The sequence below is a fragment of the Gallus gallus genome, chromosome 3 (assembly GCF_016699485.2).
Source record: "Gallus gallus isolate bGalGal1 chromosome 3, bGalGal1.mat.broiler.GRCg7b, whole genome shotgun sequence".
NCBI lineage: Eukaryota > Metazoa > Chordata > Aves > Galliformes > Phasianidae > Gallus > Gallus gallus.
Genome location: NC_052534.1, coordinates 69916474 through 69937262, shown reverse-complemented (window position 1 = coordinate 69937262; position 20789 = coordinate 69916474). Strand labels below are relative to the sequence as shown.

Below are 20789 nucleotides of genomic sequence, written 5' to 3'. Positions count from 1 at the left end.
CATCATTCTAAGGATGAAGTATCAGTCTTGATTTTTATAATTGCTTTTAAAAAAATTTCCCTGAACATGAAGTTTCCTAAAAATAGGCATTTACACAAGCATGGAAGCTGTTATCTTATGGCAATAACTTTCCATTGGAAAAACTAAAATAATGCTTGGGCCTTCCTCATATTAACTTATAAAGTGCTGTTTCTTTGCAAAACACTTGCTTAGTGCTGGAGGATACATGATAGAGGGAACTCATACATGTCTTGCTGACACCGCTCGCTCCCAGGAAACTGTGGGATATAGTGCTGGACATGACGTTACCTTGGGTACATGACAGTCAGCCCCTAACCAGGCTCTGTTTTATGGGCCTAGGTGGCACTTGGTTTCAGTCCTTGGTACGAACTTGTGGTAATTGGGGCAACTGCGGCAAACATTTCCACTCTTCTTTTCTTCCCAGTCCTATCAAACTTTACTGGTGTTGATTTTTAATGAAACGATTAAAAAATGGTTGGTGATGGTGGGCATATTGGGAACTCTGTTAGTGTTATGGTGTGTAAGTGTCTGGCTGGCAGGGCCTAGGAGCAACTACATCAGAAAGGTACTTTTTTACTTTTTTCCTTGCAGAATTCTAGGCAGAGTCTGGAGCTGGAGTTGGCTGTCATGTCCAAGTCTGTCAGCTTTTTTTGTTTGAAACAGCAAGGGTAAGATGAACTGCAGGGTAAGATGGGCTGTTTTTGAGTACAGTAGTCCAGTTATAATACCACTTATTTTTTCCTTTCCTTTGGCTTTCTTCCCCTTTATTTTTATTCCCTCTGTTTTGTTTTGTTTTGTTTTGTTTTGTTTTGTTTTGTTTTTGGCATTGACGTTGAAAGTTTGGCATAATCCTTCATTTATATGAAGATGTGTTACCTTGCTGGACTAGTTCCTTAAATATGAATACTAAAATTTTACAGGAATAAAATAGTCCATCTTGCCTTCATTCCATTTTACCCAGGAGATCTAGAAACAAACATAGTGACCAATTAACAAAAATGGATTGCTTTGATACAGTGATGTAGTAGATATGGTAAAATTGTTTTTCTTGAAAAAAGTTTTCATATGAAAAAAGAATTATATAACATTATTTCAGTGAAGCCTGAAATTATTTATTCAACATCATTAGAAATTTCATTTCATTTAATTATAAAGTTATGGAAAAAATCCATACATGGTAATTATTAATAAATACTTGTGGTTGTTAATTACATTAAATATTATTTTTCCTATTTTTAGTAATTATGCACAAGAGTATATGTGCTTCAGTTTTTCTCATCAGACTCTAAATTAACTTTAATAATTATGCCAATTACTATGCAGTGTTTGTAGTCCCCTCCATTCTTTAGTGCCATGAGCAGGCAACTCCAGCAATGCATTATAGTCTATCTATCTATCTATCTATCTATCTATCTATCTATCTATCTATCTAGTTTATGCCTAGCAGACTAGTATTTTAATTGCTGCTCTATCAAATTAAAAACATGGCATAGATGTTTATCTGAAATTGTGTGGCTAACTATAGAGATGGGAGATGTTTCTTTTTATCTAAGTGCAAAATTTGATTATTCCTTTATGTTTATAACATACGTTGTATTTTGTATTGTGCATTTCAGATATGAAATACTTTTTTTATATCTGTTCCTTTCATCAATAACATTTTCAATTTAATCAAGAGATTTTACAAACCACTTAAATAATACTTATTTTATGCCTTGAAGTTAAAGAACTGTATGAGTGCTTCAATAATAATAATGATTTAAAGGCTTAGTCCAGCCATGATTTTTTTCTGGAAACCCAGTTTAAGTAACTCCTTTTTAAAATATATTTTTTTAAACACTGATAACTGAATCTCCCATTGCTATCTTTTAATACTCACAGCTCCAAAAAATCTGTCTTTGTAAGTGTAATCAGTTCTTATTTTTCATTTCAGTTGTGTGTTTGTACAAGTAGTACACATGAGCCTATAGCTTGAAGATTTTTTTTTTTTTTTTTTTTTTTTTTTTTGCACAGTGATTCCATCTCCCCACTGTGGCAAAAAGTGTTGAACACTTACTAATTGTTTTTTGTGCATTGGTTTCACCTTTCTCCCCTGATTTTTATTAGGTTCTGAGCTCATGCCCAAAGCCCTCTCCACCAGGATAGTGGGAGGCATTTGGTGGTTTTTCACACTTATCATCATTTCCTCGTACACTGCTAACCTAGCCGCCTTTCTGACAGTGGAACGTATGGAATCCCCTATTGATTCTGCTGATGACTTGGCTAAGCAGACAAAGATAGAGTATGGGGCAGTTGAAGATGGAGCAACCATGACTTTCTTTAAGGTAAGCTTTACATTCTGTTTGAAAAGGTAACATATCACAACTGTGGAAGGAAAGTCTGTGAAGCTTGCTGAGGTGTAGCAAAGGAAATGATTTCCCCGCTAGCAAAAAGCAACTGAAAATCTCTTTTCTGAGGATTTACAAGATAGCAAGTGAACCAGATGAAAAGTCTCACATGGGAAATAATTTTGATGATTTTTGCTTTAAAAATCTAATGTATTGTAACAGAGTAGGTGAATAAACATGAACTCTTTGCTTGGATAGATCTCCTGTGAGAATGAGTTTTGTTGGAGCAGGATTTGAAGTATCAGTTCAGTAGCATGATATTTAGTCTTTGCTCAAGCAACTGGACTTCTCCGTGAATATATAAAGCTGGACAGCGAAAAATATTTTGAAGACTTTTAGGTAATGTATTCTGTTTTGATGGACATTATGTTTTCACTTAAAGTTTTGAGCTGTCTTTAACACTGGCATTTTAAACTAGGCAAAATGAGGACCAAGGTAAAATATAAGCTGGACCAGAAATTGAAGAATGTATAACCAGGTCCTTTCATCAGATTCAGAGATGTTTGCTTTTATTTTTATTTTTATTTTTTTCTTTTTTTCTTTCTTTTTTTTTTTTTTTTTCAGTTATTCGTTTGGTGTCTAAAAAGTAGCTACCCATTGTTATGACCTTACAAGCAATCCAACGGTACAGTGTTTTCTTAAAAAATATACATACATAGATCTCTCATCTTTTGCTTGGAAATTAAAATCAGTGTATCAGAATGTTTTAGGCTGCTTAACTTCTAGCATGCACTGGGAATGTTCAGAGTATTTTCCCCAGAATCCTTCTTAGAAAAGAAGCTGAGGAAGTTAATAGAAGTAAGTAGTCAATTAGAAGTCTATTGATGTCAGGAAATATTTCAAGTAATTTAATGAAATGTGATTGAAAGAAAGTTTATAAACTTGGATTTCTGAAAGTGTGAAAATGATTTAAGTCTCAGGACATAGATGACACAATGTATATTACCATAAAATACTATGGGGTTTTATTTTCATTTTTGTCCTGAAGAAGGCTTGGAACTTGTTCTTTTTGTGAATGAAACTGTGAACTTTAAAATATCAGGAAGCAATTTTAACGTGCCAATAATTTTTCCAGCAGTACTTTTACCAGAAGGAACTTTTAGTTTTCCTTCCTCTAACCTTTAACTTTCTGTCTTATTCTCTCTTTTTCATTTTTTTTAAATGTGTGTGATTTGTCTTTTCTTTTAGAGGTGATGTTTTCTTCTTTGTATGTTTTTCCATCTGCATATCACTATACTTCTCTCTTTTCTGCAAGTTTCTTTCTTACTGCTCTCTTTCTTCTTCTGTTTTTATCTATCTAGATATATTTTATGTTTTTCTTGTTAATTGTACTCAAGAATGAGAGAGAATTTACTTCTATCAAAATAGGAATTGTGCATAGACTTATGTCTTTGAAACTCCCTGGATTTGCACACAACAGAGCAGTGGCATTCGATCACATTATTTAATACTGCTTTTATTATAATAATATTATAATTCTTCTACTTTACTATGAATGAAAAAGAGAAACCAGAAAAAAAAAACTTTGGATTTTATTCTGTTTATAAATGTTAGGTCAAATTAAAGTTTACTTTGTTGATTAAACATATTTAGGCTTTATGTGTGAACAAGCTGTACATAATATTTTGGAATATATAAATGCACTGACAGTTCAGCTAGCAAATAAATTATTCCAAATATTTTTCTGATCAGTTTAATATCTTATCTAAGAGGTATGTAAATTAATTAGTATCATTTTGTACCTAGTAAAATGTATCCAAACTTAAGCATTACAAGTAGGCACAACTGTTCTTGTATTTCAGCCAATAAGAGGAAATCATGCTCAAAAGAGAAATAAATACAATCTGATTTGATTCATTCAGGGTCTGAAGCAGTTTCCAAGTGGAAATTGAAGCACGCTTGATGTAAATGCTTTTCACTAGAGCTAACTGTATAAGGAATACAATCTAATTAAATTAAATATTTCTACAGTAGACAAAGAAAAATGTTTATCTGTTCCAGTAAGCTTTCTGGTAAACTTATGTAGTTTTACTTGAGAAGGTTGAAATATCAGAAAACAAAACACTATAATTCTACTCTGTCTGTACTGTTGTGTTTGCAAAGTAAATTTGTATTTTCTATACACAAATTACTTCAGGAATGTGATTTTCTTACTTGGAGAAAAGAAAACAAGTCTGCAAGGGAAATTGCCTTGAAAGGTACTACTAGATACTACTAGAACGGGTAATCTCGGGAGCCATCATGGGCCAGTTAAAGCTCAACCAGGCGATCAGGCCCAGCCAACATGGGTTTACGAATGGTAGATCCTGTCTGACAAACCTGATTTCATTCTATGACAAGGTGACCTACTTAGTGAATGAAGGTAAGGCTGGCAGAGTTGTCTACCTGGACTTCAGTAAAGCCTTTGATACTGTCCCTCACAACATTCTTGTGGAGAAGCTGGCTGCCCGTGGTTTAGATGGGCATATGCTCTGCTGGGTGAAACACTGTCTGACCACAGCAGAGTTGTGGTCAATGGAGTTAAATCCAGTTGGCGGCCTGTCATGAGCAGTGTCCCCCAGGGCTTGATACTGGGCTGCTTCTATTTAACATCCTTATTAATGATCTTGATGAGCTGATTGACTGCACCCTCAGTAAGTTTGCAGATGACACCAAGTTGGTAGGGAGAGTTGATCTGCCTGAGGGGAGAAAGGCACTACAGAGGGACCTGGATAGACTGGATCAATGGGCCAAGGTTAACTGTATGAGTTTCAATAGGGCCAAGTGTCAGGTCCTGCATTTTGGTCACAACAACCACAGGCAACCCTACAGGCTTGGAGAGGAATGGCTAGAAAACTGCCTGTTGGAAAGGGACCTTGGTGTACTGATGGACAGTCAGCTGAATATGAGCCAGCAGTGTGCCCAGGTAGCCAAGAAGGCCAATGGCATCCTGGCTTGTATCAGGAATGATGTGATGAGCAGGACTAGGGAAGTAATCCTGCCCCTGTACTTGGCCTTGGTGAGGACTCACCTCGAGTAATGTGTTCAGTTTTGGGCATCTCAGTACAGAAAGGACACTGAGGTGGTGGAGCAGGTTGAAAGAAGGGCAACAAGGCTTGTGAAGGGCTTATTGGAGACGTTATTGGTCTCTTCCAATACCTGAAAGGTGCTTACACTGAGAGCAGGGTTGATCTCTTCTCACTGGTGACAGGTGACAGGACTAGGGGAAATGGCCTCAAGTCTCATTAGGATAAGTTTAGGTTGCATATCAGGAAACACTTCTTTACTGAAAGGGTTGTTAAGCACTGGAATAGACTCCCCAGGGAGGTGGTTGTGCCACCATCCCTGGATGCGTTTAAAAACCGTTTGGATGTGGAAGAGAATGGAAGAGAAGCTTTATAGTTGAAGGCCAAAGATGATTGCTCTATTTAATCTGCTGAAGAGAAGGTTAGGAAGTGACTTGATCACGGTCTGTAAGCACCTTAATGGGAATGAGACTTCTGACAGTACATGACAGTTTAATCTACCAGAAAAAGCCATAACAAGATCCAATGTTTCAGAGCTAAACTTAGGCAAATTCAGACCAAAAATAAAGTGCAAGTTTTTAAGTCTGTCAGTAACTAACCCCTGGTAGAACTTATCCAGGAGTCGACTGGATTCATCCATCAGCTATTCTGAGGAGAAGAGATATAGCGTTGCCCTAGCTTTTGATTTAGAGCCTATTCAGTGAAATACATAGTCATCATTAGCTCAGATTAGATTTTAATGGTTCCCTCTTACTTTAAAAATCTATGGGAGTAGGTCTGGAGGGGTTGCCCAAAGGTGTCTGAGGAGATAAATTTATCATCTATGTGTATGTTTTTCCTTAGCTGCTTTATCTTCTTGTAATGAGACTGGATTGAGCAAAACAGTGTCATTGTGTTACAACATGAAATGAAGGCACCAGATGGTTTCCTAATGTTAAATGAAATTATCATATCTTGGTAATAGTTATTAGTTCCAGTCACAGTGAGGATCAGTAGCTGCCTATGAGACTGACAGTAATTTATGCATAAATTATCTAAATAGAGGTCCATTTAATTTTTTCTTTAAAAAAACTTTGGAACCTGGCCAAGGCTGTCTGATGCTAAAGCAAAAGAATATTTTTTGAAGAACATAAATAAGAATCAGGAAAAACAAAACAACTGCTTGCTAATATTACAATCTTAGAGAGCACTAGGGCATAACAGTACAGGTTTACCAAGAGAGCTTGCAGAGTTTCCCTTCATGAAGACATTCAAAAGCTGTCTGGACCTGGTTCTGGGCAATTGGCCATAGGTGTCCCTGCTTGAGTGTGAAGGATGGACAAAGAAGACCTCCAGAAGTCCTTTCCAACCTAAAGCTTTCTGTCATTCTGTAATGCTGATACTCTTGTGAATGAAATCCACATCCCTGCAAAAGACCTTTGATGAAAAAGGAGGATGGTGTCTCCTGAGGTTGATTAGGTCCTTCATATCGTCATCTGGCCCTTCATGTTCTCAGAAATGTGATATTACAACTTCTTTAGGAAGTTGGAAAGGGGAAGAAATTTACAATGCTCTCTCCTCTTTAAGATCTACTTATCTAATCTGAGTGTAGAAAGGAATTAGTTATACAAAGCTGGATATTTCTGACTGGATATTTCATTGGGAAACAATAAAAAAGATCTTAGCATTATCCAAGAATTGTAAGGAAAGAAATGTGAATGTAAATTCTAAGACATAGCTGCAGCTAAGCTAATTCTTTCCTCTCTTGATATGTGTTTTGATTTTTCTCAGATTGCTGACTTTTTCTTAGTTACAATTTTCACTTTTCTATTGGCTGCTTCAGCTGGTGTCAAGGCTTTCCAAAACAATTACAGCCTGAAAATGTTAATGAAAAAGAGTCTTGACTGTTCCTGTGTTGCTCCCAGGATTTGGAATAGAAATTAAAAATGACTGTTGGTAGTTTTCAAGTTTCAGAAGCCTGCTTTCCTTCTTCTTCAGAATACAATGAAAACTTATTATTTCCATGAAAGATACTTTTCTCACAGTAGCTGCTCTTTGATAAAAAAAAAAAGTTCAGATTTTTCATTACCTCTCTTTTTCTGTGGTCTCTTCAGTCTCTCAGAAAAGTGTCTGTTTTCTTTTAGACTGAGTTCTGATAGTGGGAAGAAAAATGCTAATTCCACCCTGCTTCTCTTTGTACCTCAGCTCTATTCACACACAAAAAAGAAATACTACAACACATGTCTGTGTTGGTCTACAATTGTATGATTACTTTTGTGAAGTTGCTATGGATCTTTGTTTTTCTCATGTTTTTTTTTTTTTTTTTTTTTAATCTGTACCATTTAGTGTCTTTTTTTTTTTTCTATGTTTTTATAAAGCACCATGTACAGTGGAACTTTTCTCAGGTGGGATTACTTAACATTTACATAATAAATAGTAAAATCATAAACTCATTTTTCTTTCTCCAGTAGCATTTGGTTCATGTCATTACTTCTGCATCATGAATTAAAGCTTCTTGTGAGAGTCATTTATTTTAAATCTTTGTTTTGCTGATAAGGAAGCTGAAACACTAACAGAATAAATATTTTTCATGATCACTTGGTGAAAGGCAGATAGTGAACTAATTCAGGAAAGCTAACTCGTATACCTTAGAATAATCTGATAAACTATATTTTTTGTCATTTACATTTCCCAGTTTCTTTCCTTTTCTTCTTCAGAACCCATTTTTATACTCAAGCTCTGTTTATCTACAGTATCCTCTATTACTTCTTGCACTGTGTTTTCTCCACAAAGGTCCACACTGCTGATCCTTGCCACACTTTTTTCTGCTTTTTGCCCTAGCCATTTTTTTACCACCCACCTCAGGAAAATTTTCAGGACAACAATTAAGAGCTTAGGACCTACCTGTTAAATACCAGCAGGATCTGGCTTCTGCTAGCATTGCAAATTCCCCCAAATAGTCTCTAAAGACTGGAAGATGAGGTTGTGGGGGAATTTTCCCACTGCTTACATCTGAAGTACAAGTGACAGATCACTTGTGAAATTGGTGAAAGAATAGCAGTAATAATAAAGGCATGAATGCCATTTGTATATAATGACATTGGCAGTGCCATGCATGAAACCAGTATAGCCTCAGTGGGTTTTTAAACCTGAGTTTGAACATTATAGTAGGCAAATGTTGTTTTTCTGTTTAAGCGTGCATATGTAGACACTTTGAAGTATGGACACATAGAACTTTTAGCTGAATATCGCAAATAAGACATTATCAAGTTTAACAGTGCATGTCAATCATTTTGTGGAATTGCTGCAAGTCAGAGATGAAAGAACACCACTTCTGAGCTTTCCAAATATCCATTGGCTGACAGTGACAAATGAAAAGTTTTTGAGCCTCAGCCCCTGTGTGTCATTCTGGACAATACATAAAAAATAACTGGTAGGAGATACCACAGATACTTATTCAGTTTGCTTTAAAATGATTTCACTTTTCTATAAAGTCACATTTTAATGTAAAGCATGCAGACTTGTTCTTATGCATGAAAATGCATTGTGCAAGAATGGAATTGAATACAAGTACCATGTCACTTTTTTTTCTTTTGTGCATATTTACTAGAAACATATACGGTTGAAATTTTCCTTTTCCTATGATTATTCCCTCTTTGTTGGAACACTTCTTCAGTTAGCCATGACTTCTTTGTGCAAAAAAAAAAAAAAAAAAAAAAAAGGAAAGCAGTCAAAGGTGAAAACCCTTAAAGCAAGGTCTGTGGTCACTCCAAACACAGAATGGAATCTGCAATGACTGAATCTGTGAGAATGAGACTGAGGCCTTTTTCAGAGACCTCAAAGCACCTCTGTCTCACTGAATTCTTTATAAGATCAAGGGAGCTAGGTAGGTTAGATGGTACATTACGACAGACCACAAGAGCAGCAGTGCATTTGAATTCTGATTTTCAGATTAATTTTGTACCACTTCTTTGAATTCAGTGGTCCTTCTTTGGAGTCTGGGGATAGAAAGGAGAAGTAATTCAGATAAAGGGACTCCTTCCAACAAAACTGTCAAGGTTCTGGGAGAAAGTGACTGAAACTCTTTTATGCTGTCATGACACTTTCCCTATCTGTGGGGTTGTTAATGTTTCTGCAGTAAATAAGATCATATGTTTGGCTGCCTGTTTTCTGTTAGAGCTGAGGCAAAAGAATGCCACTACCTTTCCACCCTTGCCTTTGTCCATGTTCTTGCCTCTCCCCTCGCCTTTCTCCTTTTCTTATTCTTATTCCCTACACATTTTTGCCTTGCTCTTACTCTGTGGACTGAGAAAGATTAAAATAGGAGCTAGCTAGCTCTTCAGTTCAGCAAAGGTTTATGCTGCCTTATGCACTATATGCAGACAGTAAGTATCCTCAGTAAGTTGCTGGCAACATGTAGTATTCATAAAGAGTTATGTTCTGAAATCACAAGATTCATATTTATCATTTACACTTGTCTCTAGCTACAAGCTCTTAGAAACTAATGAAGCACATACAAATGCTTTTCAGCATTTTCTCAAAGAAATATGCGTAATTTTGAAGTGAAAGCAAAACTAGCCATTTACAATAGTTACAATATTACATATGAATTGGATCCCCACTTATCTAAAGAAAAATTTGAAGAGAAACAAAATAAAATAAAAATTGATATTAGGAAAAGTCCCCTTTGTCTTTGGATCATTTGAGACAGTATTTTCCACAGTTCATCCTCTGTTTCCACATTACCCCAAAATATTCATAGGGGAAAAAAAAATATGCTGATTTCCACACAGAACCTTCATGTGGGCTAAACTGTCTAACCTGTGGTGGTCCCATGTGGCCTTTCTGTTTCATAAGTCTCTAACAGAATGCTAAAATGAACATACAGCAAGAAGACGATCTTTGCATCATTTTCAAAATTGTTTCCTGCAATAATATGCATTAATTAGTGTACGTGCATTAATGATCCATACTGTAGACAAATCATGGTGTTCATCTGAATAATACTGATGATTCTCAGTTTGTAAGGTATTTTACAATCTAGCAAGGTCTAATTTCCAACTGAATACAAACATAGTATACAAGAAATAAGAGCCCAGGGGGAAAAAAAACAAACAAACCAGCAACTACACATTAACCCTTAGAAAGTCAATCATAATGATAAGCAAATATTATTCAGAGGACATTGTGAGTCCTAAATTGTGTTAAAATTTATTATAACTAAAAGGCAGACATTTTATTAAATGTACTTGATTTAGAGAAATGTTATGATCCTGAGATTTGAAAACTCATTCTGTAGTTGAGAGAAACTCATTCCATTTTGGAAGATATATACTGATGCCACTGAAGACAAGAAAAGTAGGCTCTTTTCCCTTTGAATCAGTCCTTACTACTGCAAATTGGTCATAAGTCTCAATAGTTTTCTCATTGTGTTGATTCAACATCAACTTATGTCAATCTAACTGTGAGTAATCTAGCCTCTTCTCCTTCAGCCTTAAACTCTATTGGTTTTATATATCATAGGGAAGTGCCAAGAGTCAGTCCAGCTTTTTGATCCACATGAAAATGAATGTTTTTGTTATCCTTGCAGGTTCAGTTTTCAGTTGTGAGGAAAACTTCTATAGATGCTAGAACCAATGTGTGGGGAGCACAGCATCTTGTTCTGTGGTAGGGTGATCTTACAGCACAATGTTAGACATGATAGCTACTGGAAGTCAACACCTTTTGGGAAGTGATTTGCATTGCCTGGAAATTTTGAGGTGTGAAGTTAAGAAAATCAATGGCAGTGTAATTACATCAGGTAACTAAAGGTATCAACATCTAGAGTGAAAGTTGTTTTCCCATGCTACTGTAGAATAACTGTTCAGATGTTTTATTTCTTTCTATGTACCTGATAGACCTCATTTTCTGCCCTCTTCTGGGACTGTAATGGCACTGCCAGGATCAGTTGTAAGAGAATGACTTAATGCTGGGTTCTGATAATAAGTTTAGTAACAAGTCTTTTTCCTTTTTGCAAATAGATAACCTAATTGCTACTTAGCTTTATCATGTTTCTTTCCTTCTCCTTCTCCTTTTCCCCAGGAGGCAGGGCAAAAACACTTGCCATTTCACATCTCTTTTCAGTTTTTTTCTCTTTGTGCCTATCCTCAGATCATACCCTTAGGCTGCACTGTAGCTGAATCCTTTAATTCCAAACAGGATTCTCTTTGAAAGACAGATTTCAGAGTTAGAATTTGTTTAGAAAATTGAGAATACATCTGAAAACACTCTTAACTGTCATAGCCTGAAAAAAAATACATAGTCTTGCTCTTTAAACCAAATAAATCTATCACCAAGTAGCTGTTAAAGTTTGCAGATTTGATCTATGACTCATTCCAGGAATGTGATTCAAAAACCATTCACCAGAGTGAACTGTCTCTCAGTTTAGCCAGTCTTGTGTGAGATCCTGCCGTATGAGCAACCATTGCTGTTAGTTCCTGCCTGCTGAAGCACCCGAAAACCTCTATTCATTAGCAGAGGTGAATTCTCAGTTCTGCCTTGTCAGTTTATATATGATACTACTGAGCTATTGTCCAACTGCATTAGCATTGCTTTGTGTATGAGAAATATTTCCAGTGCCAGAATTGCCCTGGACATCACCTAGAGCCCTATTATACTGATGAATTTCTTTTCTAGATTTATTCACTGTATTGAACAGAATGCTTGTCGAGATCACTTAAACTATCCTTGTTGCAATGCACCTATGGTTATAATTACATAAGCTACATTTGATACAGATGCCTTTTAAGCATTTTTAAGAATTCATGCATTAAATCAATGTGTATTTAATGTATTCAATATTCTTAATCTGTACAATATAGATTATGAATTTTTACAAAAATTATATGAAGTCACGATATATATGATCATGGTAGCCTAGTAATCTGTCCATTATTATTTTGGACCAAAAATAAGCAATACATTTCTTAGCTTTTATTCTTAGTTCAGATATAGTATCTGATCTTTTAATTTGTTCACCATTTTCACTTTCTTTATTTTGCATAAACCCTGCTCTGCAACAACCAAACATTGATGCATTATCAATACTATTTTCATTATAAGTCCACACAGCAGTGTACAGGCTACTATGAAGCCAAAACCACAAGTCACTCATAAGAATGGTGATGAAGAAAAGTAATATGTTCATTTTTGCTGACACTAACTTACATTTTCAGAATAGATATTCAAATGTAATTGGTAACCAAAGTCCAGATAAGTTATAAGGTGAATTTTATTGTCAATCATTGTGATTAGAGAAGAGCATGAGAGCTTTAATTATATTAATACATACTTCTAGCAAATTATTACTCTGGTGAGAAACTAAGCATTGTGAAAATTAAGAAAGGATTTAGTATTGCTTGTCTTGAAAGATTTGTATCTGAATAGTCTCTTTTCATTTGAGAACTGAAATCTGATTCCCCTCAATGAACAATAAAATACAGAAAATACCCTGAAGACCTTTGAAGACTTGGTTTTCTTGATCTTTGAAGAATCTGACTCTTGTTCCACAGAAGGCCAATAGTAAGACAGACACTGCTATTCCCTTCTTTCTCTTGTTTTTACTGTCTCTTCATCTCTACCTCTTTTCTTTTTCTTTTTTCTTTTTTTTTGTTGAAGTATTTTTTTTTGTTTATTTTTATTTTTTTTTAATTCTGGAGACATTTAAATTCCTTGTGCAAGGAATATGCAAAAATTCTTAAAATATTTCTGTATGACACATCTGATTGAAACTTCATGTACTGTAATACCATTTCACTTTCCAGAAAAGAGAGATATATCCCTAAAGAAACTTTCTGTAAGGAAGGAATACTAACATCAGATATTTTTTGTGATGTATTTCAAAGACTACCTAGTACTTCTTTTACTTTATCTGACAAAGAAGCTCTGAGTATAATTTCTTTAATGCTCAAACTTCTATCTAAGCCTACCCCAGTAGTTACCATTCAAGTGCTTTTTCATTCAGGTTGAATTATTGAGGAATATACAGGAATTGAACAAGAACAATTGTTTGTTTTCTTAATGTCTTGTATGGCTACATCTGTTATTTATGATGCAGCTTCTGTTCCTTGAAGTGCAGAGGCCCTAGGTTTAGTTCATTATAGATGTGCAGTCCAGCAATTATATTCTAGTCAAGAGTATGCTTACCCATAAAGTTGGATGACAGTAGAGGAAACACTGAAATTTCTGTTGTAGTTTCTTATAGTTACATCTACTTCATATAAGGAATCTTTGTTCTGAAATAAAGGATTTTTTTTTTTTTTGTACATCTCTTCATGATGATTTGATGAAGATGATTTGATGCTGTCTGTGACTGGCTTTTTAAATTAAATAATCAAAACTGAAAGGAAGATTGAAGGAAATCTGTAAGGCATATCTCATAAACAATATTGAGGCCTTTTCTTTTTCATTTCTATTCAACTAATAATGTGTTGCAAGATAGATCTTAATTTGTGAATACTCTAAATTGATTTCTTAACACTGTAAACCATCAAGACTCTTGGTCTGATCTTCCAGTTTTCAGTTTTCCTTTTATAAATAAAGAATTATTTTCTTATATTGAATTTGTAACTTCTAGTTAGTTGCAAAATCTAAAAAGATTTTGCAGTAAACTTATCAGAGCCTACAACGGTTGGGGCTGTAATACAATATGATTTGAGATAGTATTTTTTTTCTTTACTTTTTTTTTTTTTTTTTTTTTTTACAAATTTTTACATTTTTTATCTTTACTTTAAGAATTGTAAAACAAAGCCTGGCATCCTAAAATGAAAATCACTATGACAAGGAAATATATAGGGCAGGTTTCTCCTCACTCAAAAACATAGATATCTTCTCTCTTTTCATTTAGTCATTTAGTCTCTCCTTTGTTTAGGACTGGAAAAAAAAGCTAAAACATACTACAAAATTGATCTTCCAAACTACCTTAAATAATTGTCCTAGATGGACAGTGTCCTGCAGAGTTCCAGATTTTTTCCCATTGACCACAGAGAAGGCTGCATTGGTACCTTGTTCTGGATGATTAGCCACTACAAGTATGTAAAATGAAGCTTGTACAATTTCTCATTACTGTTTAAGCACAAGACAATTTCCTTCAGTGTATGAACTTCAGCATGACTGCAATTAAAAATTATCTAGATATGCAAATTAATTTTACATAGAGTAATGCAAATACTTCAAATCCCATGATAAAAATAACTGCCTTAACTAACACTGTGGGGAATTCTTGTCTTATTTTAGATGATTGGGTGAAGTGATATGAAGAGTTCCTTTTCTTATGTACTGGCATTAAAATGAACAGAACAATAGAACAGAAAAATCTCTTTCAAATCATAGAAAAAGTTCACATTTTGGCTTGCAAGTGTTAGTTGTATTACGGCCAAAATTGCTCAGTGGTCTTTATGAGGTGTTCAAGGAACGTTCGGATGTTGTACTGAGGGACATGGTTTAGTGAGAACTATTAGTGAAATGTACATGGTTGGACTGGGTGATCCTGTGCGTCTTTTCCAACCTTGGTGATTCTATGATTCTGTGATTCTATGTTTGTAAATGTAATGTTTAGAAAAACTAGTAATTCACAGCAAAAATCAGTAATGTAAAAAGTAGCTCGTGATTGTGAAAGCTTGATTTCTAAAATTAAAAGTTAAAAAAAAAATCAACAAACATAATACACCATTTTGCTTTGCTAATAGTACTCCTTATACTTGATTGTATTAAAGGTAGAGTACGTTTATCTTCCATGAGTAGGGCAGATGCTTTTGTGTTGTCTGTTGTACAACTTGTATTTTTAATTTTTTTTGACATTTTACAATTTCAATGATATTTTTTAAATTAAATCAGGGTGACAGGTGCAGGCTTTTGATGCATACACCACTAATGTGTTTGCATTCTTTGCATAATTTGTTGGAATTATATGGTAAACTTGACATTTTTAGATGCCAGAATTTTCATGGAAGCTTAAGAATGAAGTATGCAGTTCAGCAAATTGGTCAACTAAACTAATAAAGTTGAATAGATGTTAATAAAGAAATATTGAAAAAACTGAAGTTATATCTGAGAATATTTTCAAATTCCCATTCCTATAACAACTTCAGGATCCAAACATTTTTATGCTGTCATCCTCTAAAAAAGAATGTGGATTTCCAAAACTGTGATATTGGTTTAAGTCACAACTATTATTGCAGATCTTTAAGCATTTAGAAGAAATGTTTAAAGCAAGGATACTTGTTTAACAGTGTCTTAAAAAATGTTTTAAAAAATCATAATTTTTGACCCAATATTTTGAAGTAATAATTTTGAAGCTCGTTGCTTAGAGACTGAATTAAAATATATACAAAGACTTCATTCGACAGTAATGCAGAATACATAGAGAAATCTTTCCCAAGTATATCGCTCTGAATCCATTATACGTGTCTCTCTTGAACTGTTACAGTTCAAGTCTATATTTATAGTAGTAAACATTATAAAAAACAGTTTAGGACCATTTTAAACACAGATTCACAGGACTGGACTCCTTTCCTGCAAAACTGGATGATCATGCATAAACGTGACAGAACATGTTAGGAACAATCTTGGCGTGCACTTCACCACTCCTGAGCTATGGTCTAAATTATCTTGGGTACAGGCCATGTATTGTTTGGGAGGTGATTCTGTCAGTCTGTTTCTGTCTGTAACCAAAGTGTTATATTTGATTTTTAAGCATGTAGTACTTTTTTCCATTTTGTCAAACTGTTGTTTCCTACAATGTTATAAATGGGGGTTATTGGATAATTGATATCATTTACCATTCTAAATTCAAATCAAATTTTTCATTAATGCAGTATGGGTCAAGAAGAAATTATTTCATTTCACTTGAAAAAAATTAATCTTTGGTGTCTTTGCATTCAGTGACAGCAAAACAAACATACCCTCTGTTCTGATATTTTCTAATGAGCATTACTGATTTGTAAATTTATGTTTGAATCATATTTTAAGTGATAAAAAAATTCAAGCTTATTTCCATGGTGAACACCATGTATCTTGAGATGTATTTTTTAAGTGGGATGCAGAAGGACTCCTCATTTGCTTAAAAATTCAATACCAGATAGTTTGCATAATTTTGCATAGGCAATTGTTCAGTATAAAAGGAGCAAACTCTCTTTACATACATACATGTAAGGGATGACTATATATTTGTATTATTTGCGCACAGCCTTTCCCCTGGAGGTCTACACTTTATAGCACACTGCTATTTTACTGCACTCCTTTTCCTGAGGAGGAAGTGGTGTAATTGAACAGCTTCATCAGTTCATTGCAGTGTACCCAGGTGGCCAAGAAGGCCAATGGCATCCTGGCTTGTATCAGGAATAGTGTGATGAGCAGGACTAGGGAAGTAATCCTGCCCCTGTACTTGACATTGGTGAAGCCCCTCCTCAAGTGCTGTGTTCAGTTATAGGCACCTCAATACGGAAAGGACACTGTTGTGCTGGAGCAGGTCCAAAGAAGGGTGACAAGGCTTGTGAAGGGCTTGGAGAATATGCCCTACAAGAAGCGACTGAAGGAACTGGGGATGTTTAATCTGGGGAAAAAAGAGGCTGAGGGGAGACATTATTGGTCTCTTCCAATACCTGAAAGGTGCTTACACTGAGAGCAGGGTTGGTCTCTTCTCACTGGTGACAGGTGACAGGACAAGGGGAAATGGCCTCAGGTCTCATTAGGGTAAGTTTAGGTTGAATATCAGGAAACACTTCTTTACTGAAAGGGTTGTTAAGCACTGGAATAGACTCCCCAGGGAGGTCTATTCAGGTGCTTGAGTCACCATCCCTGGATGTGTTTAAAAAACATTTGTATGTGGTGCTCAGGGACATGATTTAGTGGAGGGTTGTTAAAGTTAGGATAGTATGGTTATGTTGTGGTTGGACTCAATGATCTTTAAGGTCTTTTCCAACCTGAGTGATTCTATGATTCTATGGTCAGACAGTCTGCAAAAGTGCCAAGGTATAGTAATCATTAGGTAAATGACAGATGTGAGGTTAGTTGACAACAAAGAATATGGGTGTAAACCTTTCCTATGGGAAAGAAAGTGCTCCATTACACTTCATCTATACTAAGAATATATCTTAGTATTTAGCTTATTCTATCAAGCTTTCAGAAAATTAGAATATGATGGCTTTTGTGGTTCTACCTCTGAGAGAATCACTTCAACAAGAGCTAAAAAGTTAGATAGATATATCCCTCAGGAGAATTGCACTAAGTGATCAGGATTTTATTAATTTTAAAATGCATTGTTGCAATTTCTTCTTTCTCTGAATAGAGGAGATACAGTGCAATAAGTCTGCGACAAAAATTGGCTCCAGGACTATCAGTGTATTGTAGATGAATGTAAATGCTGGTTTTGCACCATGTTCATTGGGATCAAACAACACACACTAGTTTCTCTGGAGTTATTCATATTTACTGTTCAGAAAGTTCCTTATTTTGTGGAAAGCTTGGATATTTGTTTACTTCTTTGTCTGGACAGTATACACATCTTTTCAATGCTTGTCCACACAGGAAATGCTGCTGAAAAACTGAGTTTCACTACATCAGTCAAGTGGATATATCCCCTTTAGTGAGATTGTTGTACAGAGAATACCAAAAAGGGAGAGTCAGTAAACAAAGTGATGTTGAGCTGGCAAGTCAGTGTATAACAGATAGTGTTTGTCACTGTGAGAGCTAACAGTTGCTGATAGCAGTTGGATGGTTTCTGAGCAAGCTATAAAAAGGACCAGGTGTTAATAAGGATAGAATACAAGGAGAAAAGTATTCATTGATGGATGATTTTGTTCATTCACTTTGCAAAACTTATGAGACATTTTATTTTAAAGAAGGTAAATTTGAGATTTTCTGTACTTGAAAATGAATGCTTTTTCACTTTTTTTTCTCTTTGCCTTAGAATAAAGCCAAACTCCTTAATCATGCATGCATCTTTCTGTGAAAATACCTCTAGTTGCAGGGATGAATACGTTTCTTATAAAACTCAGAAGTAATTTTTTCACTTCACCTGTCCTTAAATTAAAATACCAACATTGGATGTTTTGTCCCTGCTCTGCTTTGTTATTACTTAGACCATATTATATATTTTTGGAAGTGAGGAGGAGTCAGCATTGATTTTCCAAAAGCACTTTTCTCACTGAAGTGCAACATGATTTTGAAAATGAATTGTCCATGGTTCTTGCATTCTGTTCGTACTGATGATCATCATACATGATTCTATGACCTCAATGCAGGATTCTATGACCAAATAAGAGCACTAAAAGCATGCACCAAAGCAAAAATTGTTCTGACAGGTTAGATATTTTGTACCAGAATGAAATTTGATTTGCTGAGTACTCTACAGTGCTTCAGTTTCCCATGCCTCCAAAGTTCACAACATGAAATAGAGATCTGACATTAAGAGCTTAAATGAGCATCACATGGAATCTGTCAAGACCACTTTTTCTTCTTAGAATGCTGTGTTAGGATGTTTATAAGCAAATTGCTTCTGCCCTCAGTGCTTACAGATGTTTGGTGACAAGAGAAAATTATTTGGCATGGACAACCTTCTCTTCTGTTTACTGTGTTACACTTCTGCACTGACACACAATTTCAGCCAGCCACATTGCCTTTGTGCACTGTGATTAAGGGACTTGTCTCCTTACATTTAAATGAGAACTCTGACAGATATTCAGCTGCCCTAAAATCTGCCTCCTTAATCAAGATAGTTTTAGAGTTGTTTTGACACCCTACCCCCCACCCTCTGCTGAAAAATATATTTTTGGTTCATTTCAGTTTATCTAAGTTCACTTATCTATCTTTTTAAAAAGCACTGAGCATTCTAGTTTTCAGTGTGGGAAAATATAGTGTGAATACATGTAGTATGGAGCACATTTTCAAACTCTTCATGTAAATCTCATTATAATTAATGTTTTGCAAGCTATTGTAAAAAAAAAGAGAATCTCTGTAGGTCAAAATTAGTGACTAATTTTGTTATCAATATAGGTTGGTATCTTTTTTATTAAATATTGCAAGTAAGTTAATTAAACTGTACAAACTATACTTTTTTTTTTTCATTCTAGATCTCCTGACAGCTTTTGACATTTTGAATTACTATGAAAACAATAAAATTTAAAGAATTAAGTTAAACCTTTTTTCCTAGGAACTACGTCTTTGTGATGCAGTAAAATATCAGAAAAAAAGAGTTGCTTCATAGCTCATGCGAAAGAAACTTAACATGTGAATGCAACTATATTCCATGAAGAAAGCTGTTTATCAGAAGAACCTGGTTTTGTACTTGTTGTAGGACAACTTATTATCTTAGTGCTAAATTTAATAAGAAATATTTTGGCATAATACCATGAATTACCAAAACAATTGTATCAGATAAAAATTCAACACATTTATAAGGATAATGCTTATTTTTGCTGCCTTTTTTTTAAGCTCTGAATTTTGTACCTGTGTCACAGGTCCCTGTGAACTATGCTGAAAGTTTCCAGCTAACTAAATGGGTATTTAGATCAGAGCACTGATTGATAGGACAAGAGGAAATGGTTTTAAACTAAGACAAGGGAGGTTTAGGTTAGATATTAGGAGGAAGTTTTTCACACAGAGGGTGGTGATGCACTGGAACTTGTTGCCCAGAGAGGTTGTGGATGCCCCATCACTGGAGGCATTCAAGGCCAGGCTGGATGTGGCTCTGGGCAGCCTGATCTAGTGGTTGGCAACCCTGCACATAGCAAGGGGGTTGAAACTAGATGATCATTGAGATCCTTTTAAACTTAGGCCATTCTATGATTCTGTGATTCTATGATATATAATTGTAGACTTCTACAGGCAGTTATCATATTTTTATTTAAGATAGAGATCCTTTATGTCAAAATGGTTTCTGCTAAATCATATGTTTTCTGGTCAACAATAATGCAAGAATAGCTACTGAGCTAGCTCTCCTCCCTTTGTTTCTTCCTGGCAACTAGTGAACCATACCATTCTTCTTGGATTCGACAACATATGGTTCTGTCTTCTGGTTGTCTTTGTAATCTTGGTCTGTCTAGGTCAGCTTTGTCTCTTGGGACATTCTGAAAAGTGAATTCCTAGATTAGAGCTAATTGTGAGTAATTGTGTTTTAAATTGTAATTATACAGAAAATATTTTTTAAAAAGCCTACAATAATGCCCTTTCTCCAGAAAGCAGTATCTTGGTCTCTTTCATCTGTTCATAAAACAATTCTGCCATGTTTATTCCTACGATTATTTTAGAGACTTGCAACTCAGTTATCTGCTAAACGTTGCATTAGTTATAATGGCTCCTGTGATTAGTTCGTGTTTAAAAAAAATAAATAATAATTTATATTTGTCTCTATTAGTATTAG

The 20789-nt window shown here is 35.0% G+C and overlaps 1 protein-coding gene across 9 annotated transcripts in view; it reads left to right on the top strand.

The window, feature by feature from the left end:
• The window catches only part of GRIK2 (glutamate ionotropic receptor kainate type subunit 2), a 371621-nt gene that overhangs the window by 282452 nt on the left and 68380 nt on the right, over nt 1-20789 (top strand). For 5 of the 9 annotated variants that reach the window (XM_040697879.2, XM_040697878.2, XM_040697877.2 and 2 more), the window contains one exon: nt 2128-2345. In XM_040697879.2, the coding sequence (XP_040553813.1) occupies nt 2128-2345 (218 nt within the window). Of the gene's footprint in view, nt 1-612; nt 2346-20789 lie in introns of those variants that run through there. The other 4 variants (XR_006938767.1, XR_005858538.2, XM_040697881.2 and 1 more) reach the window with 2 other exon arrangements.